The 25,538-nt window shown below is 38.1% G+C and overlaps 1 protein-coding gene and 1 long non-coding RNA gene across 3 annotated transcripts in view; one reads left to right on the forward strand and one right to left on the reverse strand.

Moving 5' to 3' along the window:
- The first annotated feature begins 3 nt into the window (after window positions 1–3).
- LOC123939730 lies at window positions 4–25,003 on the forward strand. The gene is made up of 3 exons (XR_006817960.1): window positions 4–116; window positions 24,119–24,253; window positions 24,867–25,003. It is a non-coding gene; the product is annotated as an uncharacterized LOC123939730 (long non-coding RNA).
- The window catches only part of EIF2A (eukaryotic translation initiation factor 2A), a 34,550-nt gene continuing 29,688 nt past the window's right edge, over window positions 20,677–25,538 (reverse strand). For both annotated transcript variants that reach the window (XM_046001536.1, XM_046001533.1), the window contains 3 exons: window positions 23,247–23,375; window positions 22,189–22,254; window positions 20,677–21,587 (listed from right to left, as the gene is read on the reverse strand). In XM_046001536.1, coding sequence (XP_045857492.1) covers window positions 21,522–21,587; window positions 22,189–22,254; window positions 23,247–23,375 — 261 coding nt within the window. In that variant the 3' untranslated portion in view covers window positions 20,677–21,521. The remainder of the gene's footprint in view (window positions 21,588–22,188; window positions 22,255–23,246; window positions 23,376–25,538) is intronic.

A 25,538-nucleotide genomic window follows, 5' to 3' on the forward strand; every position in this document is an offset into this window, starting at 1 on the left:
AGGGAAGCGGAAATGCGCCTGCGCAGGCCGGCGCCAACGCACGTTCTGGGAGGCAGAGCTGACCTGTTTCGCTGTCCTGACCCACCATCTTGGATGTGTGCGGAGACTGGGATGGAGTGAGTTGCGTGGGGAGGGAATGAAGTAGCTGGTGGGGTGTCAGAGAAGCCTTAGTCATTGCACATGCGGGGTCTAAATACAGTGTCACTTAATTCAGACATTAATCTGCCTGAAACACTTGGGAGAGCCCATTTAGCAGCCTTGATGCAGGTGCGGGAGATAAGAAAAAGCCCAAGCCTTCCCAACGGTTAAAGCGTCCCTCTTTGAGTGCCGTACTGTGGCTCTTGCTTTGATCTTACAATATTGCTCTTAGAGAGTGAATTATTTTAAAGAGACTTTTGGAAAATTTTGATCATGTAGAGGAGTAGAATAATTACTCATTAACAACCTTTAACAATTACTGGCATTTTGACAGTCTTCATTGTCTATGCATAGCTCTAACCTGTTCTTCCTCCAGGGATGCAAATATCAGACATCCTATTATTTCACTTGTAGGTATTTAAATATGTATCTCTAGAAAATAACTAGTCTTTGAGGAAGAAAAGAAAAATCTGACAAAACCATTATCCCACCTTTAAAAAAAACACAGTCATTCTCTGATACCACATAACCAGTTTGAAATGTTTTCTGTCTTAAGTATTTTTCTAAAATCAGGACCAAAATAAAATCCGTTGCCATTGATTGATAGGTCTTTTAATTTATGTTAGAGCAATTAAAACGAAGAATATACCAGGAATTGGGAAGTTTTATCATTTATTGCAGTAAAGGGAAACACACACCTTTGGGAACCAAGGGGAGTCTCAGAAAGATGGTATTAGAAAGACCCTTACAGTATATGGGCTTCAGTTTGATAATTTGGGGAAGAGTCTTGGGGGTAGCAATGGAAAATTTGATCATAATTTTTAAAGTCTTAGTATTAATAAATATAGGTCATTCTGGATCATTTATGCCAGGTATTTCAATTATGAAATACATCAGATAGGAGTTTGAGAAACAGTGGAATAGGAAAGTCTCAGTAAGTGTGTGCCCAAAGTTGCTTATATCTAATAGCTCAATTGTAACACGTGATCAAAATTTTTTTCTTATTTAAGGATGCAATGAGAGTCTGAAAACATTCCACAGCTGTTGATTTCAGTTCACTTAGACTTTAAGTGACAAATACAGACTTTATGTATATCTTAGGACAAAAGGAATTGCAAAACCAAAATCAAATTTTTTTCAGTAATTACACTGGTGGCGATACTATTTTGTTTGTATTATTATTCTAAGACTGCTGCATGTAATGTGGGATAAAGCAAGTGAGTGGTTATATTGGTGTCAGTGGCAATGGGACCTTACAGTAGGAGAAAGGAAATAGATTTAAATTAATGTGTTAAGAAACACATCACAAGGGGCGCCTGGGTGGCTGAGTGGGTTAAAGCCTCTGCCTTAGGCTCGGGTCATGATCCCAGGGTTCTGGGATCGAGCCCCACATTGGGCTCTCTGCTTGGCAGTGAGCCTGCTTCCCTTCCTCTCTTCCTCTCTCTCTGCCTGCCTCTCTGCCCACTTGTGATCTCTGTCAGATAAATAATAAATAAAATTTTTTAAAAAAGAAATACATCATGATAAAATGGATAAGAGTACAAGAATTTTTTTAAATTAAGAAATCTATTGGAGGGGCTCCTTGGGTGCCTCAGTGGGTTGGGCCTCTGCCTTCAGCTCAGGTCATGGTCCCAGGGTCCTGGGATCGAGTCCCAGGTCGGGCTCTCTGCCTGCCTCTCTGCCTACTTGTGATCTCTGTCTGTGAAATAAATAAATAAAATATTTTTTTAAAAAAAGTCTATTGGAATCATTTGCAATAATGGATTAGAGAAGATACATCATATAATCATTTCCATAGAATTTGATAAACTCATTTATTATAAAATTCTCAATGACTTAGAAGGAAATTTTCTTAACCTGATAAAAGTTGTCTAACAAAAAATGCAGATATCATACTTAACTTGAAACATTAGAATCCCAAGAAATTCCCAGTTCAACCAAAAACAGGTCAGATATACCCACATTCACAGCTCCTGTTCAGCATTGTGCTGAATTGTACAACTGTGCACTGTACCTTGAAAATTTAATAATAAGAAAAAGTAGAACATGTAAGGACTGCAAAGAAACAAAACTTCCACTCTTTATAAACAATATAATTATATACATAGAAAACCAAAAAGAACCTACAAATTCAGTGTCCAGAAAGGTTGCTAGATAAAAGTTCAACTTACAAATGCCAATAGTTATCTTTTATCAATAGTTAGAAAATGCAGGCTTTTTTTTTAAAAAGGGGGGGCTATATCTTAATATTTTCTGGAATAAATCTACCTGAAGTGTGTAAACCTCTCCAAAAAAAAAAATCTAAACCTTTCTACTAACGCTTCAAGGCAAATTCACTGAGCCTTCCCTGCACTGTGGCCCTTAAACACTGAGAACTGACCTCCCTACTTAGTCATCATATTTCATTGTAATCAGTTTTTACTATATTAGTCACTTCTGCTCTTAGCTGAGTTTGGTAAGGGCAGGAAACGTCATTTATCCTTGTACCCCAGGTGACCATGGAATTTTTGTAACTAACAATGAGGATAAAATGAAAACAAACACTATCAAGATACTGTTTATCAAATGTCTACCATATACAAGGTGCTGTTAAGGGCTTTGCCTATATTATTTTTATTTATATTCTGTAAGAAATTAATGGGAAACCAGAATGGGAATGTAGGCAGGGTAGATGGTAAAAAGTCTTAAGTGCCAGGCTAAGCAGTTTGAATTTTTTTCGTATAAAAAATGGGAGCCATTAGAGATTGGTGGCATTATCAAAGCACTATCTCTGGAAGACAAATGTGATAACAGTATGGGTAAAGATTGAAGTAACAGACATCTAAAGGAAAGGAGTTGTATACAACATGGAGAAAGTTAACCCAAAATACTTATTGTAAACCACCAGGCATAGTGCAAAACTAGGGCACAAAACTAACTAGTCTAATAATAAGACTTGGTGGATTCTTGGTCTTAAAGAAGGTCATGATTGGGTAAGAAAATATTTCAAGTGGGACCAATAAGATGTGCAGAAGTTTGGACACGTGGCTGGCTCAGTGAATAGAACATGTGACTCTTGATCTTGGGCTTATAAGTTTGAGGCCTACATTGGGTGTAGAGATTACTTAAAATCTTAGGGTACCTGGCTAGTGCAGTTAATTGAGTGTCCAACTCTTGGTTTCCACTCAGGTCGTGCTCTCAGGGTCATGAGATGGAGCCCCGCATTGGGCTCTGTGCTGAGTGTGGATCTGCTTGAGACTCTCCCTCTCCCTTTGCCCCTCCCCCCATGCTCGCTAGCTCTCGCTCGCTCTCTCACTCTAAATAAATAAATAAATAAATCTTTTAAAAAATGTATAAAAGTTGGTAAGTGGAGAATCTCATTAAGCCTAGATTTCCACAGCCGGTGCTCAGATTGTGTGGGGCCATGACTGGCAAACAGACAGATGTATATTTAGGTGGGGTTTGGGGGAACATGGAATTAATGCTTCTGGGAAATAATGCATTATAAGAGAAGAGGTCAAAGAACAAGAGCCCAGTCAGCAACAGAGCACTGGTCTCTGGAGAAAAGATGATTGCAGCCCCAGCACAGTGACCTGCACTCAAATTCCTCCTCATCCCAAGTAAATTCTAAAAATTGACAGATCTAAAAGTCTAAGAATGAGGCAAGCATTGGAACCCCAGAAGTGCAGCTTTCAACAACTGTTCTCCAAGAAAAGAATATAATGCAAAGAGAAGAGAGACATTCTCCTATCCAGAGACACAAAGTATGGCACCTTAAGGGATCTAGCATATTAGGGTTGTGATGGGCTGGATGTGCCCAGATACTGACTGATCCCAGTGGTCAGTGAAGTAGCTAAAGTGTGCCAGCAGGGGGCGTAGTGTCTGGCAAAGCAGAGGTAGCATTCTTCAGAAAACTTGTGGTGTGAGCAGGGTAATTGTGACACTTGATAAGAGTGAATTCACTTACCAAACGTAAGTCAGACATCATTGGGAGCCTCCCAGGCCATACCTGAAAAGGGAGGCAGGCATTAAATGGATCTGCATGTAGAGCCAACGAGTCAGTAACATATAAGTTGGTATTAATAATGTACTCCAAAAATATTAACAATAATAATGTACTCCATTTATTTTCAGAGGCTGCTAGTTTGACCCAAAATTCAAGTTATGAATTTTCTTAATCTTCTAATTCAAAGAAATAGTCAACATCCATAAGGTCAGCAGAGCTGGCCTGAGGGAGTTTCTTTGACAAATACAATTAATACAGTTAGCAGTATGAGGAAGGGTCTGAAGATTGATGGCTTTGAAAGCCGCACTGAAAAACAACAAATTCAGCAGATGGTCACAGGTACTACAGATTCTTTAGCAGAGAAGAAAAGTGCTACAGCTTTCTCAAGAAGGTCATTTGGGGGCTTTAGTGCAAGATGGACTAGAAAAAAGAATGGAGAAAGAAGAGCATAGGGGTGATGATCACTGGTTTTGAAGTCTGATCCTCCTCTCTCTTGCTAGCTGTGTGGCCGTGAGTTTCCCTACAGTTTTAATAAGGATCAGAGCAAATAAAATGATATATGTAAAACTTGTAGCCTGGTTCTGTGGGTAGTGATAGTTGTTACTGTTTGTTTAAAGTAGTAAGAGTTTGACTAGGAGATGCTACATGTAAAGGAAAAGGAGAGATTTTTTTTTCAGAGGAAATACTGGCTAATTTGGTGATTGCCAGTGGGTGGTCTAGAGAGTGAATATTATGGGCTGAATGTTTGTGTTCCTCCTCAAATTTATATATAGAAGTCCTAACTCCCAATATAATGGTATTTGGAGGTGAGGTGAGCTGGGTTTAGATTTGCTCATGAGAGTGGGACTCCCCACAAGCACACACAAAAAGAGGTCATGGGAGCACCCAGTATGATGGCTGCTGCCTGCTGCTAGCCCAGAAGACGGTCCTCACCAAGAACCAAGTCCACCAGCACCTTGATCTTGGACTTCCCACCCTCCAGAACTGTGAGAGATAAATGTCAATGGTTTAACCTAGTCTATGGTATTTTTGTTATAGGAGCTCAAGCTAAGACAGTGAGAATTCAATAATCACATCTCTAGCTCAGCTGTTTTTCTGATTTAGTTGGTCTAGCATGGGCCTGGGCTTCCATATGTTCACATTTCTTCAGGCAATTCTATTGTGCAGCCAAATCTAGTGAATTAGGCTTGAGGTCTCTTAGGGATTCAAACTGTGGTCCTCTATGTCTTCAAATCCCCAGAAAACCCAGCAAATTGCTCTGAGCCTAGAAGTTACTCGAACTTTTGTTGCAATGAATCGCAATGGGGAAATTGGTAAGCAATAAAAGAAGATAATTTTATCGTCAACATGTTAAATTTCAACTTTTGACTGTGTATCCATGTGAACTCATGCTGGAAATGACTGGTAATATGGCACTAGAAAGAAAGAATGTACACCTATGTACTTAGGAATCATTTAAATGCAAGTGGTAACTAAAATTATGAAAGAACATCCAGATATGGTTAATATGTCAAATTCTTGAGGCCTCAATTAAAAGCATTGGATGGAAGGCAAATTAATATAACCAGGTAAAACTGAATTTTAAAACAATATCTAGAGGGCATTTGGGTGGCTCAGTTGGTTAAACATCTGCCTTCGGCTCATGTCATGATCGCAGGGTCCTAGGATCGAGTCCCACATCAGGCTCCCTGCTCAGTGGAGAGTCTGCTTCTCCATCTGTCTCCCCTCCCCACTCATGCGCGCTCGCTCTCTCTCTCTCTCTCTTGCAAAAATAAAATCTTTTAAAAAATAAAAATAAAAACAAATCTAGAGAACATAGCTTGTATAGAAAACCAATATTTGGGTTTTTTTAAAGCTTTTATTTATTTACTTGACAGACAGAGATCACAAGTAGGCAGAGAGGCAGGCAGAGAAAGAGGAGGAAGCAGGCTACCTGCTGAGCAGAGAGCCTGATGCAGGGCTCGATCCCAGGACCTGGGGATGATGACCTGAGCCGAAGGCAGAGGTTTTAACCCACTGAGCCACCCAGACGCCCGAAAACCAATATTTGAAGCAAATGTATCCATTTCAAGATCAAAAGTAAGAAATAAAGTACCATGTACAAAATTTAATTGATTAGCAAGTTATCTTGTGGGAGCTTCTTCATTTCAGTATTAATAAAGTAGATATATGTTGTTGAAATGCTTCCCAATATTGACTCCTCTTCTTCTGGTAATTAAAAGTACTTTAGTCTCTCTTCCGGGGACCAGCTTGACTCCCTGCACACAGTGTTGTCAATTATGATGTCCAAAAGCCTTCCCAGCCAGAGCTGTGCCAATGTCCAAAGCCAAAACTACCGAAGTTGATTAATTCTGACAAAAGAACTCCGAGGACAGTGCTAGACTCCAAACTACTCAGCTTCCTCTCATCTCCAGGACCACGTTCTGTGTCTTTTCATTTGAATCTGTGAGTTGCAACATATTTTGCCTCTATGCTCTTCCCCATAAGTTAGAGTCCATTTCTCTTGCTTGCAAAGCCAGAGCTCTTAGAGCCATGTATCTTTTCTTTGCGTAAGCCTGGCTTAGATTTTCTAACTGCTGTCATTCCCACCTTCAAGTCTTAAGCCTAGAAATACAGACAGACATTATGTGGAAGTTCAGACGGTAGACTATCAATGTCTGGGAGGCCATTAGAAAGAGGGAAAGACCCTGGCCAGCAAGCTCAGAATCAAGGCCAGACCTCAGACTTCCTGAAGGGGTGACATCATGAGGCCTAGATAGAAGGCCTAGAATCAAACTCCTGTCCATACAAAAACCACAGTAATGTTTATAGCAACTTTATTCACAATTGCCAAAACTTGGAGATAGCCAAGATGTCCTTTAGTAGGTGAATGGATAAATAAACTGTTGTACATCCAGACAGTGGAATATTATTCAGCACTATCAAGCCACGAAAGAATGTTAAATGCATATTACTGAGGGAATGAAGCCAATCTGAAGAGACTGCATACTGTATGATTCCAACTAAATGGCATTCTGGAAAAGGCAAAAGTAAGACAGTAAGATCAGCAGTTGTCAATGGTGGGAGTGGGGAGATGAATAGGTAGAGCAGAGGACTTTGAGGACGGTGAAATTGTTCTGTAGGATACTATGATGGATACCTGTCATTAAACATTTGTCCAAATCCATAGAACATATGTCAAGAGTGTTGTATATTATGACGTGTGAACTATGGACTTCGGGTGGGGGTGATGTGTCAATGTACTCATCAATTGTAACAAATGTACAACTCTGGTGGGGATGTTGACAATGGAGGAGGCTATGCATGTGTGGAGGCAGGGGATATATGAGAAATCTCTGTACCTGCAGCTCAGTTTTGCTGTGAACCTAAAACTACTCTTAAAAAAGTTAAAAAAAAAAATCCTCCTTTCCTTAGCAGCTGCCAACCCAATACCATAACAGTCTTGTTAGGGTCAGGCACTATCACTTCCTCCTCCGGGGAGAGGGAGGATGTCCATAAACTAAGTAGACTTTACATCAGATGAAATTCCAGTAGCTTCTACACAAGGCTAGCTTCATGGCTGTGAGTCCATTTCGAGGACTCAGTGCTTAGAAGAGCCTGCTGATTGGCTGGCTCAGTCAGTAGAGCATGTGGCTCTTGATCTTGAGGTCATGAGTTTGTCCCACCTTGGGGATAGAATTCACTTTTAAAAAGGGGGTAGGGGCTCTGTACTCAGCTTATTAACTTTGCCATCACCATCTTAAAATTCTTCTTTTTGAACAAGGAAACTCCACATTTTTATTTTGCACTGGGGCCATTACTTCTACGCCCAAGGTGTATCACGTCCCTACCGTCATCATTACCAAACTATCTAAATTCCTTGAGAAAGTCTTTCTCTGCCAGTGTTCAAATGCAACGTCTGCCTAGGTTTTATGGTCCAAACATAAGATTTCAATCAATTAGGGGCTTGGGGGAGGAAGCACAAGCCAGGGACTTCAGGTTCCTTAAGTGGGTGCCAGATGTCAAAGGATGTGGGGAGGGAGGCAAAAACAGAAACAAAAAAACAGGCTGGGCACAATAAAAGATTCTCTCTGGCGATATCACAATTCTAGGACTTGACTTGTTTAGCTTCAACTGAACATGGAAAACAAAACTGTGCCTAGGAGTAATTTTGCCTCAGTGGAAATGTAAGCAACTCTGCTTTGCTAGTCTTTTAGGATGCTAAAAATACAGCTCCGTTTTCTCCAAAAAAGAACTAAATTCCTAAGAGATTTCTGAAGGTATTCCCAAGTCACATCATGCTTGATCTGCAACTAACTCGGGGTTACATAGTATCTATTTTCTCTTCCAAGTGTGCTCACCGTCCCTCCATTCTTTCCCGGCTCAAATAAGCAACTGAGAGGTTGCGTAAGTGTGACGACTCTGACACAATTCCAATGTCTTTCCTTCACTTCTCCTGCTTTCCGTCTTCCTCTGTGCATCTCCTGTGTATCTTTTTGTCTGTAATTCATTTTTGTTTCCTGGCTGCTTCCATTTCTTGCTTAGTGATCTTAGGAAAAGGAATCTCCTTTCTTTCCTTCATTTGTAAATACCAAATGACCTCAGTTGTAATTAAAGAATAGTGAAAACTTGTATCAGGGAAAAGAGAAGATATGTTTGTATGTATACAGTAAAGAACAAGTATCTAAAGCACACAAAAATGACCAAAATCACCCTTAGTAATATCCTAAAAATTATTTTTCTTCATTTAAATATATATATTTTTAAAGTAGCATTCAAAATTTCTAAAGGAATTGTCATTCTATTTGTATATATTTCTTATTCTGGTGCTAGTTTTTAAAAATTAATTTTTAAATTGCCTTAAAAAAATGTAGGGTGCCTGGGTGGCTCAGTTAAGCATTTGCCTGCAGCTCAGGTCATGATCTCAGGGTCCTGGGATCAAGTCCCACATCAGACTCCTTGCTCAGCAGGAGAGTCTGCTTTTCCCTCTCCCTCTGCCCCTCCCTCCAGCTTGTTCTCTCTCTCTCTCCCTCTCTCTCTGAAATAAATAAAATCTTTTTTTTTTTTTTAAGATTTATTTATTTATTTATTTGACAGAGAGAGAGATCACAAGTAGGCAGAGAGGCAGGCAGAGAGAGAGGAGGAAGCAGGCTCCCTGCTGAGCAGAGACCCCGATGCGGGGCTCCATCCCAGGACCCTGGGATCATGACCTGAGCCGAAGGCAGAGGCTTAACCCACTGACCCACCCAGGCGACCCTCAAATAAATAAAATCTTAAAAAAAAATGTATACATAGTTCTTCCATTTAATACTTCATGGGCTCACCTCAGCACCAATAACTAGTTACATTATTACCTCTCTAGGAAAACATATTCCATTTTGTAAATATTTGACCTATAAGCAACCTCTTGGGACATGATTCATTTGCAGCCAATAGATACCTGACAGAATCAGGAGAAAAGTAGAAATAAGTCTGATGGCAAGGGGATAAAGAAGGTTAATTCAAGGAACTCGGCAATGAAAAAAAAGAAAAAACAGCAAACCAGCCTATTAGACTGGCAACTTTTAAGTGAGCGAGCATATTTTTCGGTTTATGTTATAAAATTTCTAATTCTTTAATTTCCTTATACAACGCTCTGATTTTGGAGCCCTCTCGTGGCCATATCAGGAATTGTTTAGGTAAAACAAAAGGCTTTGAATTTTCAAATTCACTTAAAATATGATTCTATATGTTATAAACACTTTTAGAAGTGCACTTTTCTGACTCCTGATTTAAGAGAGCAAAAATAGGACATGGATTTGGCTCTGTCCTGTCTCGGGATCTCAGAGAAATGCCAGGAAAGTGGTGGTACAAGCAATACACCTATGGTAATGCTGGGATGAAGGCAGTAGGCTAGAAACTGCAAAAACTCTAGAAAACAGAAAGTAGATAGAGTCATACTAATGGGCTAACCGATCATCTCAACAACATGCCAAGAAAAAGATGAGGTGAAGATAGGAGCTGGTTGAGCCCCAGAGAGGTTTCATTAAGCTTTCACTGTAAATAGGTCCCCCAAATGGCAGTAGCGTTTCCATGCCTGACTCCTAACCTCACTGACCACACAGCTGCCCCTGAGAGGTCCCCGTAGAGGTGTAACACTGCTGGGGCCTGTGGCTGAGCCCTTGTGTGATGGGGTTACACACAGTCTCAGCAGGACTATGGCTGTCAATGGATTGTACCTATAGGGACACAGCTAAGGAGCCAAGATTAAAATGCTTACCTTACGATTTACTTTTGGAAAACCCAACATCTTCTTTTTTTTCATGTTTCACAGACTTTCTGGTGTAAAATTTCTTTTGGAATTTATGCATATTAACTTTTACTTGCCAAGGGATATAAATTCTGGAAGTATTTCATTCAAAAAAGGAATGTAGCAGTTTATCTGAAGCGGGTTGGTGGCCCATAAACTCCTTTTCATTAACCTTTTGAACAATAAAGGCTTAAATGGCTCAATCTTTATCAAAATCAATCTGGCCCGTTGTCTTATTTCTTAAAGAAAAAGGTTTAGTTGTTAATATACCAGTTTGCAGTCATTCATGAGATTCACTCAAGTAACTCAATCATACTTTGGTATGGTCTCAGAGTGACAGCAGTACCCAATATCAAAACAGATCAAATAAAACCCCCAAACAGGTGAGGTTGGTGAGGGAAAAAACAATAAAGGGAACATTTACATTTTTAAAAAGGATTTTATTCATTTTTTTGAGAGAGAGTGAGGGAGAGAGAGAGAGAGAGGGAGAGAAAGCACAGAGAGAGGAGAAACAGACTCCTTGCTGAATAGGAAGCCTGACATGGGGCTCGATTCCAGGACCCTGAGACCATCATCTGAGGGGAAGGCAGATGTTTAACCGACTGAGCCACCGAGGCACCCTGAGAACATTTAAATTTTTAAATATGATGTGACCCAGCAATTCCACTTCTGGGCATTTATATAGTGGGTAATATAAGAAACAAAACAATGATATACTGTATTATGATTATTTTAATGTTAGTTTGTACTCTTGTAAAGTGGAAGTTAGCAAACTTTGTCTGTAAAGGGCTAGAGAAGAAATGTGTTAGACTTTGCAAGCCACATAGTCTGTTGTGACTACTCAACTGCAGTTGTAGCATGAAAGCAGGTATGGCTGTCTTCCAATAAACTTTAAAGACACAGAAAGCTGAATTTCATATATTTTCATGTGTCACCAGATAATCTTTTGATTTCTCAAACATTTAAAGATGCAAAAACTAGGCCCCCTTGGGTGGCTCAGTCAGTTAAGTGTCTGTCTGGTATCCAGTCCCACGTTGGGCTCCCTGCTAAGCAGGAAGCCTACTTCTCCCCCGGCTTGTACTCTTTCTTTCTCTGACAAATACATAAAATCTTTTTTTAAAAAATGCAAAAACTACACTGTGCTACACAGAATGTAGCCCAAGGGCTGTTGCTGCTAAGCTCTGCTCTACAGCACCATTTTTTAAAAAGGCTGCATGGTATTCCATCCTATTAAGGATAACATAACAAATGTCACTGTTCTAAACATCACACATTTTTACAAACATTTACTTTCCTCTCATGCTACTTCAGACATCAGGAGATATATACCGAAGAGTAAATGAATTCCACCCAATCTCCGTAACACTGAGTAATCTTAGAAATGAAAGGTGTATGGTAGTCATATACTGAACTGCAAGAAGACAATTTCTTATTCTGAAGTCATCTCAGTTGATGATTTTTAAACTGTACAAAACTATAATCTTTCTTATATAAAAGAATTAATCATAACAAATAAGGCTAACGTTCCTTTTGATCACCCTCTACCCTAGTCAATGTCACCTGTTTAGTGTACAATCTCATCAAACTTTTTCTGTTAAGTTTACATGCTTAAATGTACCCATGGAAACGTCAGTGTTAGTTTGAAAATATTCAGTATCTTATTTTTTGGCAACATACATAGCATTTTAAAAAAAGATTTATTTATTTATTTATTTATTTATTTATTTATTTATTTATTTGACAGACAGAGATCACAAGCAGGCAGAGAGAGAGAGGAGGAAGCAGGCTCCCCACTAAGCAGAGAGCCCGATGCAGGGCTTGATCTCAGGACCCTGAACCTGAGCCAAAGGCAGAAGCTTTAACCCACTGAGCCATTCAGGTGCCCCACACATAGCATTTTGACACAAATGATCATCTCTTTTTTCTTTCCTAAGAAAAGAATTCCTTTTTTTTTCGAACAGTAGAGTTGGGTTTTGGTCTTTTTTTCTTCCCTCACTGGGAAGCTTGCTTAACTCATAAAAGATAAGGAGAGCCTTTGTGTCTACTTAAGTGCCTCTCCTCAAGATTATAATGTCCTTAGAGATGACTCTGATAAATACCAAAAACGTTTTTGAGATAAGTGTCAACTCTATGGTCAACTAATCTTCGACAAAGCAGGAAAGAATGTCCAATGGAAAAAAGACAGCCTCTTCAATAAATGGTGCTGGGAAAATTGGACAGCCACATGCAGAAAAATGAAATTGGACCACTTCCTTACACCACACACAAAAATAGACTCCAAATGGTTGAAGGACCTCAATGTGAGAAAGGAATCCATCAAAATCCTTGAGGAGAATGCAGGCAGCAACCTCTTCGACCTCAGCCGTAGCAACATCTTCCTAGGAACAACGGCAAAGGCAAGGGAAGCAAGGGCAAAAATGAACTGTTGGGATTTCATCAAGATCAAAAGCTTTTGCACAGCAAAGGAAACAGTTAACAAAACCAAAAGACAACTGACAGAATGGGAGAAGATATTTGCAAACGACATATCAGATAAAGAGCAAGGGAGATTTTTATGAGAATCTGGGATTTATAGATTTTCCTTTATAATGAATATAGCAACGTATTTAAAATTTCAATCTCAAGCATACTTTCATCACTTTATCCTCTTTTTTCTATCACCACACTCTTACTCCAAGAGAATAATATGTTTAAAATAAAAAAATACGTAGTCAAAGAAATCAGTGATTTTTATATTGACATGTGCTCAGAAAGGAAAACATTTTTTTTAAAGAGTTGAATAGATTAAATGATTACAGAAATACAGACAATTCTAAAAATATGAGCTGAGGAATTTTGGTAGGAGCAGTTAGCCTGGAAAAATATAAATGCATTTGACTAAAACAAAAGTCAACGGTACTATCTTTGAGATAAACATTTTAAAGATAATGTTTACTGTAAATTCTTGCTATAAGTGCATAATTAATTTTTTAAAAATTGTTAGGCTGCCAGGCCAAAAAATAATTATACTATCTCAGGATGTACGATTTAATATTTTATTAAAAAACAATTTTTTAAAAAGATTTTATTATTTACTTGAGAGAGAATGAGTGAGAAAGAGAGAGCACAAGTCAGGGTGTAGAGGCAAAGGGAGAAGCAGACTCCCCACTGAGCAGGGAGCCTCATGCCGGGCTCAATCCCAGGACCTGAAATCATGACCTGAGCTGAAGGCAGACACGTAACCAATTGAGCCACACAGATAACCCAGTAAAATAATTTTTAAGGTAATACATTGTAAAAGTAATCTATCTGCTTAAGTTTCTATCATCAGAAATGAATTGATATTGAAAGCAATTACATGTGTGTACATGTACACACACTTCCATCCACCCCCACACATATATACCCTACACACAAAACATTTAAAATTCCACAATTTTTCTATTTTGTTTTTTTCATTCATTTTTTAAAATTTAAATTCAATTGACGTATAATGTATTATTAGTTTCCTATATAATACTCAGTGCTTCTTAGATCACATGTCCTCTTTAATGTCCATCATCCAGTTACCCCGTCCGCGCACCCTTCTCCCCTCCAGCAACCATCAGTATGTTTACTATGATTAAGAGTCCATTATGGTTTACCTGCCTCTCTGATTTTGCCTTATTTTCTTTTTTTCTCTCTTCCCCTATGAGCCTCTGGTTTTGTTTCTTAAATTCCACATATCAATCAGTGAGGTCATACAATAATTGTCTTTCTCTGATTGACTTATTTCGCTTAGCATAATACCCTCTAGTTCCATCCATATGGTTACAAGTGGCAAGATTTCATTTTTTGTGTCTCGGTAGTATTTCCTTGTGTGTGTCTATATATACACATCTTCTTTATCCGTTCATTTGTCAAGTGGACATCTGGGCTCCTTCCATAGTTTGGCTATTGTTGGACATTGCTGCTATAAACATTGGGGTGCAGGTGCCCCTTCAGATCATTATATTTGTATCTCTGGGGTAAATCCCTAATAGTGCAGCTCTATTTTCAACTTTTTGAGGAAACTCCATGCTGCACCAGCTTCCATTCCTACCAACAGTGTAAGAGAGTTCCCCTCTCTTTGCATCCTTGCCAACATGTCATTTCCTGACTTGTTAATTTTAGCCATTCTGACCAGTGTGATGTGGTATTTCATTGTGGTTTTGATTGTACTTCTCTGATGCCGAGTGATGTGGAACACATTTTCGTGTGTCTGCTGACCATTTGCATATCTTCTGCCCATTTCTTGATTGTATTATTTGTTCTTCAGGTATTGGGTTTCTTTATAGATTTTGGATACTAACCCTTTATCTCCTTAGACATTTGCATATATCTTTTCCCATTCTGTTGGTTGTATTTTGGTTTAGTCAACTGTTTCCTTTACTGTGCAAAAGCTTTTTATCTTGACAAATAGCTCATTTTTGCCTTTGTTTCCCTTGCTTTTGGAGACGTGTCTAGCAAGAAGTTGCTGCAGTTGAGGTCACAGAGGAGACTGCCTGTGTTCTCTAGAATTCAGTGAATTCCTGTCTCACATTGAAGTCTTTCATCCATTTTGAGTCTATTTTTGTGTGTGGTGTAAGGAAATTTCATTCTTCTGCATGTGGCTGTCCAATTTTCCTGACAGAGTCTGTTGATAGAGACTTTTTACCACTGGACATTCTTTCCTGCTTTGTTGAAGATTGGTTGACCACAGGGTTGAGGGTCCATTTCTGGGCTCTCTATTCCATCCCATTGATCTATGTGTCTATTTTTATACCAGTACCATACTGTCTTGATGATTACAGCTTTATAATAGGCTTGAAGTCCGGAATCATGATGCCACCAGCTTTGGTTTTCTTTTTAAACATTCCTTTGGATATTTGCGGTCTTCTCTGGTTCCATACAAATTGTAGGATTATGTTCCAGCTTTGTGAAAGAAGCATTTTGATAGCGATTGCACTGAATATATAGATTGCTCTAGGTAGCATAGACATTTAAACAATATTTGTTCTTCCAATTAATGAGCATGGGTGCTTGCTTCGGCAGCACATATACCAATTAATGAGCATGGAACGTTTTTCCATTTCTTTGTGTCTTCCTCATCTTCTTTCATGAGTGTTGTATAGTTTTCTAAGTTCAGATCCTTTACCTCTTTGGTTAGGTTTATTCCTAGGTATCTTATGATTTTGGGTGCTACTGTAAATAGGATCAGTTCCTTAATTTCTCTTTCTTCTGTCTCATTGTTAGTGTATAGAAATGCAACTAAATTCTGTGCATTGATTTTTTATAACTTGCCACTTTGAATTCCTGTATGAGTTCTAGCAATTTTGGGGTGGAGTCTTCTTGATTTTTCACATAGAGCATCACATCATCGGCAGAGTGAGAATTTGACTTCTTTGCCAATTTGGATGGCTTTCTTTCTTTTGGTTGTCTGATTGCTGAGGCTAGGACTTCCAGTACTACGTTGAACAAGTTGTGATCGTGAACAACCCTGCCATGTTTCTGACCTTAGGGGAAAAGCTCTCAATTTTCCCCCACTGAGAATGATATTCACTGTGGGTTTTCTGTATGTGGTTTTTACGATATTGAAGTATGTTCCCTCTATCCCTACACTGGAAGAGTTTTAATCAAGAAAGGATGCCGTACTTTGTCAAATGCTTTTCCTGCATCTATTGAGAGGATCATATGCTTCTTGTCCTTTTTTAAAAAAATTTTTAAAAATTAAAAAAAAATTTTTTAAAGATTTTATTTATTTGACAGACAGAGATCACAAGTAGGTAGAGAGGCAGACCGAGAGAGAGCGGGGGAACCAGGCTCCCCCTGAGCAGGGAGCCTGATGCTGGGCTTGATCCCAGGACCCTGGGATCATGACCTGAGCCGAAGGCAGAGGCTTTAACCCACTGAGCCACCCAGGTGCCCCTGTCCTTTCTTTTATTAATGTACCGTATCACACTGATTGATATGCGGATGTTGAATCACCCTTGCAGCCCAGGAATAAATCCCACTTGGTCATGGTGAATAATCCTTTTAATGTACTGTTGGATCCTATTGGCCAGTACCTTGGTGAGAATTTTTGTATCCATGTTCATTAGGGATATTGATCTGTAATTCTTTTTGGTTGGGTCTTTGTCTGATTTGAGGATTGAGATAATGCTGGCCACATAGAAAGAGTTCATAAGTTTTCCTTCCATTTCTATTTTTTTGAAACAGTTTCAGAAGAATAGGTATTCTTTTTAAAATACTCGGTAGAATTCCCCCTGGGAAGCCATCAGCCCTGGACTCATTTTTTGGGAGATTTTTGATTACTGATTCGATTTCCTTGCTTGCTATTCGTTCTGTTCAGGTTTTCTATTCCTTCCTGGTTCAGTTTTGGTAGTTTATGTGTCTCTAGACTGCATCCATTTCTTTCAGATTGCCTAATTTGTTGCATATAGATGCTCATATGTTCTTATATTTCCTATGTGTTGGTTGTGATCTCTCCTTTGTCATTCATGACTTTATTTATTTGGGTCCTTTTTTTTTTTTTGGATAAGTCTGGCGAGGGGCTTATCAATCTTACTCTTTCAAAGAACCAAGTCTTAGTTCCATTGATCTGTTCTAGTTCTTTTGATTTCTATTTTATTAATTTCTGTTCTAATCTTTAATTCCCTTCTCCTGCTGGGTGTTGGCTTTATTTGCTGTTTTTTTCTCCAGCTCCTTTAGGTGTAGGGCTAGGTTGTGTATTTAAGACCTTTCTTATTTCTTGAAAAAGGCTTGTATTGCTATATACTTCCCTCTTAGGACCACTTTTGCTGCATCTCAAAGACTTTGAACAGTTGTGTTTTCATTTTCATGTTACCATAAATTTTTAAAATTCTTCTTTAGTTTTCTGGTTGACATATTCATTTAGTAGGATGCTCTTTAGCCTCCATATATTCAAGTTCTTTCCAAATTTCCTCTTGTGATTGAGTTCCAGTTTCAAAGCACGTGAATGGAAATAAGAAGGGAACGATCCCAATGTCTTAGTACCAGTAGAGACCCGATTTGTGATCCAGTATGTGATCTCTTCTGGAGAATGTTCCATGTGCACTTGAGAATGTGTATTCTGTTACTTTAGCTTGGAATGATCTGAATATATTTTGAAGTCCATCTGGTCCAGTGTGTCATTCAAAGCCCTTGTTTCCTTGTGATCTTCAGCTTAGATGATCTGTCCACTGCAGTGAGTGGGGTGTTAAAGTCCCCTACTATTATTGTATTATCAACATTTCTTTAATTTTGTTATTAATTGGTTTATAATTGGCTGCTCCCATGTTAGGGGCTTATTTACAATTATTAGATCTTGTTGAATAGACCCTTTAATGATGATATACTGCCCTTTCTTATCTTTAACTAGTCTTTGGTTTAAAATCTAATTTGTCTGATACAAGGATAGCTACCCCAGCTTTCTTTTGATGTTCATTAGCATGATAAATGGTTTTCCAACCCCTCACTTTCAATCTGGAGGTGTCTCTGGGTCTAAAATGAATCTCTTGTAGATAGCATATTGGTGGGCCTTGCTTTTTTATCCAACCTGATACCCTGTGTCTTTTGATTGGGGGATTTTAGCATATATCCATTTTTAGTAAAAGTAACCATTTACTTTCAGAGTAACTATTAAAAGATATGAATTAGTGCCATTGTATTGCATTCAAGGTGACTGTTACTGTGTATTGTCTCTGTTCCTTTCTGGTCAATTACTTTTGGGCTCTCTCTTTGCTTAAAGGATCCCTTTTAATATTTCTTATAGGGCTGGTTTGGTGATCAAATTCTTTTAGTTTCTGTTTGTGCTGGAAGCTTTTTCTCTCTCCTATTTTGAACGACATCCTAGTTGGGTCAAGTATTCTTGACTGCATATTTTTCTCATTTAGCACCCTGAATACATCATGCCAGTACTTTCTGGCCTGCCAGGTCTCTGTGGATAGGTCTGCTGCCAGTCTAATATTTCTGTCCTTGTAGGTTATAGACCTCTTGTCCTGAGCGGCTCTCAGGATTTACTCTTTATCTCTTTGATCTCAAAGTTTCACTATTCTATGTCAGGGTGTGACCAATTTTTGATTTTGAGAGGGGTTCTCTGGACTTGGATAGCTGTTTCCCTCCCCAGATTAGGTAAGTTCTCTGCTATAATTTGCTCCAGTATACCTTCTGCCCACCTCCCCTCTTCTTCTGATATCCCAATTATTCTAATATTGTTTTTGCTTTATGGATCACTTATCCCTCGAATTCTCCTCTTGTGATACAGTAGTTGTTTATCTCTCTCAGCTTTACTCTCCATCACTTCTGTCTTCTATATATACTAATCTATATCTACTAGTTCTCTCTTCTGTCTCATTTATCCTAACATCTAGAGCCTTCATTTTTTATTGCATCTCATTAATAGCCCTTATTTCGACTTGATTAGATTTTAGTTCATTTCTCCAGAAAGGGATTCTTGTGTCTTCTATGTTTTCTTCAAGCCTAGCTAGTATCTTTAAAATCATTATTCTGAACTCTAGTTCTGACATCTTACTTATATCCATAATGATTAGGTCCTGGGCAGTCAGTACTGCTTCTTCTCTTATTTGAAGTGAGTTTTCCCATCTTGTCATTCTGTTCAGAGAAGAGATGAACAAGAGAACAAAAATACTAAAATGGCAACAATGACCCCCGAGAAATATACACTAAACAAATCAGAAGGGACCTGAAAGGAAAAAAAAAAAGGAATATAATCAGGTAAACAGACCAGAACTGGGTCTTGTGTGTATTTTGGTCTGTTTGTTAGAAAACTAGATCCCAAAATTGTAAAGTAAGAAAAACTTATATATGTAGAAAAATAAAATACAATAAAAGCATAGAATGTACATGTAAAAATGAAAACTGCAATCACGCCTGTCTCCCTGGTCTCCATCCACAGTGTGCTCACCCAGCCTGTGAGCAAGCATTTCTATCTCAGGCACATGATCCGGTTTCTAGTCTCCAAATCCTGTAGACTCCTACGGTGCCCACCCATGCAGCTCCTCCCACGGGAGGTAGGGAGACAGTTTTGCCACAGTTCTGCCGCTTGCTGGGCCCCTGCTTGGAGAGTGGTCACCCAACTGTGCCACAGTTCCTAGTTTATGGCAACCCTGAGCTGAGAACCCACTCCTGGGCTTGCTGATTGCAGCCAGCTTCCCTGCTCCAATGCCTGGGAATTCTGCCATGTGGGCACCTCCCCCTTCCTGTGACCCCAAGGATCCTGAGACCATGCTGTCCCACCTAGAATTCTGCCCCACTCTACCACCTGAGCACCTTTCAGGCAGAGACATTTCTCACTGGAGCAGACTTTTTGTCTTATTTATATATTTGACAGAGAAAGAGAGAGCATGAGCAGAGGGTAGGGTAGGGGGACACAATGGGCAGAGGGAGAACCAGACTCCCTGCTAAGCAAAGAGCCCAACATGGGGCTCGATCCCAGGACCCCAGGATCATGACCTGAGCCGAAGGCAGATGCTTAAACGACTGTGACACCCAGATACCCCTGGAGCAGACTTTTAAAAGTTCTGATTTTGTGCTCTGCTGCTATTATCACTTGCCGGGGCTGCTGACAGAGGCTCCTTCTCCCCACGGTTTATCTTCCCATTTATTGCCTCAGATTCACTTGTCTGCACCTTGTACCTTGCAGAACGTAGTCACTTTTCCATTTGCATAGTTGCAGCTATTTTCTTAGATCTTTGGTTGTGTTCACAGGTATTCAGAATGATTTGATAGCTATGTAGCTGAATTCCTGGGACCAGATGAAAACTAAGTCTCCTATTCCTCCACCATCTTGGACTATCCCTCTGTGTCAAAATACCACTCAAAACTAATGAATTACCAAATCTTAGTAGAAACTCTGGGATATCAGTAAACTCAGTCGTCTATTCTTGTCTCTCAAGCTGTTTCTTTATTCTTTTACCTATCAGTTTAAAGATTACCTCTGGAAAATGAAAACCTGTATTAATGCAAATGAAATAAAAGCAGTTTCAAATGTTACGGTACCTGGTTGACTCAGTCAGGAAAGTGTGTGACTCTTGATCTCAAGGTCATGATTTCAAGCCCCAAGCTGAGTGTACAGATTAGTTAAATTAATCAAACTTTTAAAAAAGTGACTTCAGGGGCGCCTGGGTGGCTCAGTGGGTTAAAGCCTCTGCCTTCGGTGCAGGTCCTGATCCCGGGGTTCTGGGATCGAGCCCCACATCGGGCTCTCTGCTTGGCAGGGAACCTGTTCCCTCCTCTCTCTCTCTGCCTGCCTCTCTGCCTACTTGTGATCTCTGTCTGTCAAATAAATAAATAAAATCTTTAAAAAAAAAAAGTGACTTCAAATGTAAACCTGATTAAAAAAATTAATTGTAATAGACACTATAAATTCATTTTCATAGGTAAGTGTCTTGAATTATCATTACATCTTTTTTCACCATATGAATAAACAATCAAAATAATCAAGACTCGAGTACAGCAAATTAATCATAGTTCATGTTTCAAAAATATTTACTTCATCCTTGAATCACTAGATCTATTATCTGAAATATCAAAATAAAATGTTTTACTATTTCCTGTTTTTAAAGTCGATATTTACTTTAGAACTAAGCAGAAAAACTATTTCAAATACTACAAATAACATAATCAATTTAATATGTTTAGCACAATCCGATTTTTAAGGCTTTAATTTAAAATTTGGACAATATAATAATTCTTTAGGATTAAAAAAAGCCATTTTATACATTCAAAGGAAAAATTTCCCAAACTTGTGTTATTAATTAATAAAGGACTTGTTAACTTAGGAACTTATAACAAAGCCAATGATTAAATTTAAATGTTTTTATTCACATGTATGGTAAATACTGTCCCCTAATAAAAAACCAATGACATTGTCTTTCAATCTGTCAAACTTATTAAAAAATTCATGTAGTTTTTTTCTGTATCATGTGTTGACATGGTAAAGGATGCAGGTTGTAAAAATCAATTTAACAGACATTATTAAATAATTTCACACAAATGCAGAATCTTGGATAAATGGTTAAAATTATAGATGAACATTAAATGTGGGCACATGGATATTTCATGTCCACCAATGGGTTTAAGAGAAAATGTGTTTGCACTGATTCCTGGTAACAACTTGCTTTCTGTGAATCTTTAAACGCCCAATTCCAAATCTTCCAACTCCTGGATAAGGGCTTTCTCTTTTTGAATTTTCTCCAACTAGAAAAGTTAAAAACAACAAAGTTATTAAATAGGAAATGAAATAAAATAATTACTGGATATATAGCCAAAACAGCAAAGGAGAAAAGTTAATAAAAAGAGTATTTCTGATACTTTAACAATCTACTGGAAAATACAGATTTAAAAATACAGGGAAAACAAGCTCTAATTTGTTTCCTGGTATGAATCAAGGGGGCAAAGGACAGATGCTGTCTTATTGTAACATTGAGGGTCCAAGAAATTTTCCATTCAACACTTGGGCTTCCCTCAAAAGGCAAGAAAAGAGCAAACAGGGCAGTATAACCTGAGATATAGGAAGGAAAGAGAATCTTATGTTTATCTATTTTAATAAATTGCCTTTATTTTTAATAGCAATGGCCTTAGTATACCTCTTGGGAATAGTGATTCTCTCATTCACCATGATCTACATCCTATCTTCCCCTATCCTTTTCTAAATATAAAAACATTTTACCAAATATACGGCATATGTTTTCAAAATAAGTTTTTCAATTATAAGCTCTCCCACTTGATTAAACAATTGTTTATAATAAAAAGAAGAATGGTAGTAATTACAAGCATAAATGAAACATGTAAAAATGACCTGATTTTTTTCTAGCTGTTTCCCAGCTGCTGCTTGTTCTTTCAGTTGTTCGATTGCTTTCAGTTTCTGCAAATATCAAATATATTATGAGTCAAGAGGAAGGAAGAATAAGTAATTTCAGAATGCAAATTTTCTTAGTAACAACGCAATCACATGGATGGGAAAAATGCGTAAGAAGAATCAATTATCTTACCTTTGGATCAAGGATAGTCTGTTAAAATGCTAAGGCAAAATTTTTTCTTTTTTAACTTATATGTAAAATTGGATATGTTAAGAACATGGGATTTGGCAAAAAAATTTTTAAGCTCTCAAGTACGTATTGCATTATATGTACATGTATAAGTATGTAAATATATCACCAACTTTACCACTTCTTCCAGCACTTCATTGTACCCAGACAATGTCTTTGGCTTTAAGAGATATTTTGTAATGCAGCCTGGGAAGGCTCTAGAAACCTGGTTTTACCCCAGGGCCATCATCACAAACTGGCTGCAATATGACAAATTAATAAACTTCTTTTTGTCTCTGTTTCTTCATCTTCAAAACTGGGATAAACATCTGTTCCTACCTATCTCACAAATGTCTGATGAAATACTAAGTATAAAACTGTTCAGCATACTTCTGTACAAAGGTACATTTCTTTTTTTTTTTTTTTTAAAGATTTTATTTATTTATTTGACAGAGAGAGATCACAAGTAGACAGAGAGGCAGGCAGAAAGAGAGAGAGGGAAGCAGGCTCGCTGCTGAGCAGAGAGCCCGATGCGGGACTCGATCCCAGGACCCTGAGATCATGACCTGAGCCGAAGGCAGCGGCTTAACCCACTGAGCCACCCAGGCGCCCCAAATGTACATTTCTTATTACTCCAAGAATCAATAATAAAAACTAATAATAGCTATCAGACATTTGTGACTAGAACTAAAATCAGTTCCCAGATTATAGAATTTCATAGAGAGAAAGCAATAATCAGAACTGCTACAAACTTCTTAGATGCCTATCTTTATATATTCTCATGGATTTCTTTCAATAAACACATCTGGTTTTTACTTAAGTGTCTCACCTTCTTTAGGTTCTTGATTTTTTTGTCTATTTCAGGGTCTCCAGAGGTTGATTGTGAGACAGTATTTCGTGGTGTGCTCTGTGGGGAAGGAGTAGGTGCCAAATCTGGACTCTTCTCATTTCTTGCTTCCTGCAGGAAACATTTTCAAAAATTCAATTTTCTAAAACGAAAACATTAAAGTACTTCAACCAACACAGTCTTGGTATATAAAATGCAGAAACCAAAATATGATTTTATCTTTTATACTACATTTTATATAAATGATCTGAATTGAAAGTCTCATGAAGTAGCCACACATTGTCCCATAACAGAAAGATACAATACAGCTTTAAAAAAAAAAAAAAAAAGAAAAGAAAATCACAATATAAGGAGACACCCAAAAGGATTTTACCATGCAATCATCATAGGGAACACTTTGTTAGGTCTAAAATTTGGAGTTAAAGTAACATAATAATAAAATACTAATAAATGATAAATTAATAAATAAAATAATAAAATAGAAAATAATCCTATATATGAAAAGAAATGGAATGATTTTAGCAGAGAAACACAGGAGGTTTCTGTATCAGCCTACAAGCATTCCAAACTTTTGGATATTTTGGGATGTGCCACTATATGAATGGTTTAGAAATGTGAGAGGGCCCGTCTAATTTAAGGTTTTTGAAGTTTCACTTTGATGATGTCCTCCAAAAACTCTAATGAGTATGTATGATCAAGTACATGTAATGGATAATGTTACCAGATAAGCCCTGCAGAGATTTATTTATAATCAGATCAGTTCAGCTCTGTGACAAATTCCTAAGCAAAACTCAAAGGGATATTGCTCTCAATGTAATCAGACCTCTGATTCTGAAACTACTATTTCCCCTCAGGTGCCATATACTTGTTTTCTGGCCTTTGTGTGTGCTAGAACAACTTCAGGTTGCCTGGCTGACCCTACTTATCGTTTAGGCCTTTTGGAAAATTCTCTCCCAACCCAGAAGACTGGATTAGTTGCACAACACATGGTATGTACTCCTGCTGTAACAGTATATTATACTATCTCCCATTAGATTGTACCAGAGATTTCTTTGTTCACTGTTCTGTTTGTGCCCCCGGCATAAGACCTGCTTTATGGCACATGCTAAATAAATGAAGTAGTCAAAGAACTACTCTGCTTTTGTAATTATGACAAGACATACATTTTTACAAGAGAGGGGAAAAAGGTTATTTAAGGCTTTATTAGCTGCAAGACAGAACTTCTATTTCTTCCTTATAGAGTTCCCAGTGGAATACACAAAGCCCCACGGCCACAACTCTTACTCAGAGTTTTGGGTAAAATGCTCTGAATACCAAAGCATCCTAGGGGGACATGAAACACGGTATCACTCCTACATCCTCGTGTCTAGAAATATTTGCCTGAGAGTTTTGGAGAGCATAGAACTGGAGTCAGTTTTTCTTTTTAAAGCATGTTAGTTGTACTTTTTGTACATTCCAGTTCAACAAATATTAACTTCTAACCTTCCATGTGAAAACTCATTACTGAGCAAGCACTTTAATAAATAGAAAGAAACTGTTTAGATCCTACTCCTAAGAAGCCTGTTTATTCTAATAATATGCAGTTTGGTACTTTCATAATAGAAAACTAAAGAAGAGTGAGTAAAAGGGTAAGAGAGATACTGTGCCTATCAAAATTCACTTCTGGGGCACCTGGATGGCCCAGATGGTTAAGCATCTGCCTTCGGCTCAGGTCATGATTCCGCGGTCCTGGGATCGAGTCCCGTATCAGACTCCCTGCTCAGTGAGAGCCTGCTTCTCCCTCTGTCTCTCTCTCTGAATAAATAAATAAATCTTGAAATAAATAAATAAATAAAATCTTGAAAAAAAAATCATTTCTGATTAAATGAATAAATAAATAAAATTTTGAAAAAAAAATCATTTCTGATATCAAGTAAGAATTTTTAAAATTTAGTTTGCAAAGAGCTGGGAAAAATTTTCTTCTAGGAAAGAAGACTAATGTCAATACATGTGAAAAACTACTAAGTGAAATATGAAATTTAACTTTCCACCATATTTTTGAAAACCAAGAATAAGTTAAAATGTCTGCATTATTATACTTAAATTCTGGTCATTCTCTAAAAACAATGCATATATGGTAAGATTAGATTCTTAGGTTCAATTCCTTTTGGTAGAGTTCATAAGCTTATAAAGTCATCACTAGTTTATAAAAGTAGTTGGTTAGATTATATGCCTCTGACGCCTTTATCTTTGATTACTTAACTCAAGAGTCAGGGCTGAGAAAGTGGCTATTGT

The sequence above is a fragment of the Meles meles genome, chromosome 4 (assembly GCF_922984935.1).
Source record: "Meles meles chromosome 4, mMelMel3.1 paternal haplotype, whole genome shotgun sequence".
Taxonomy (NCBI): domain Eukaryota; kingdom Metazoa; phylum Chordata; class Mammalia; order Carnivora; family Mustelidae; genus Meles; species Meles meles.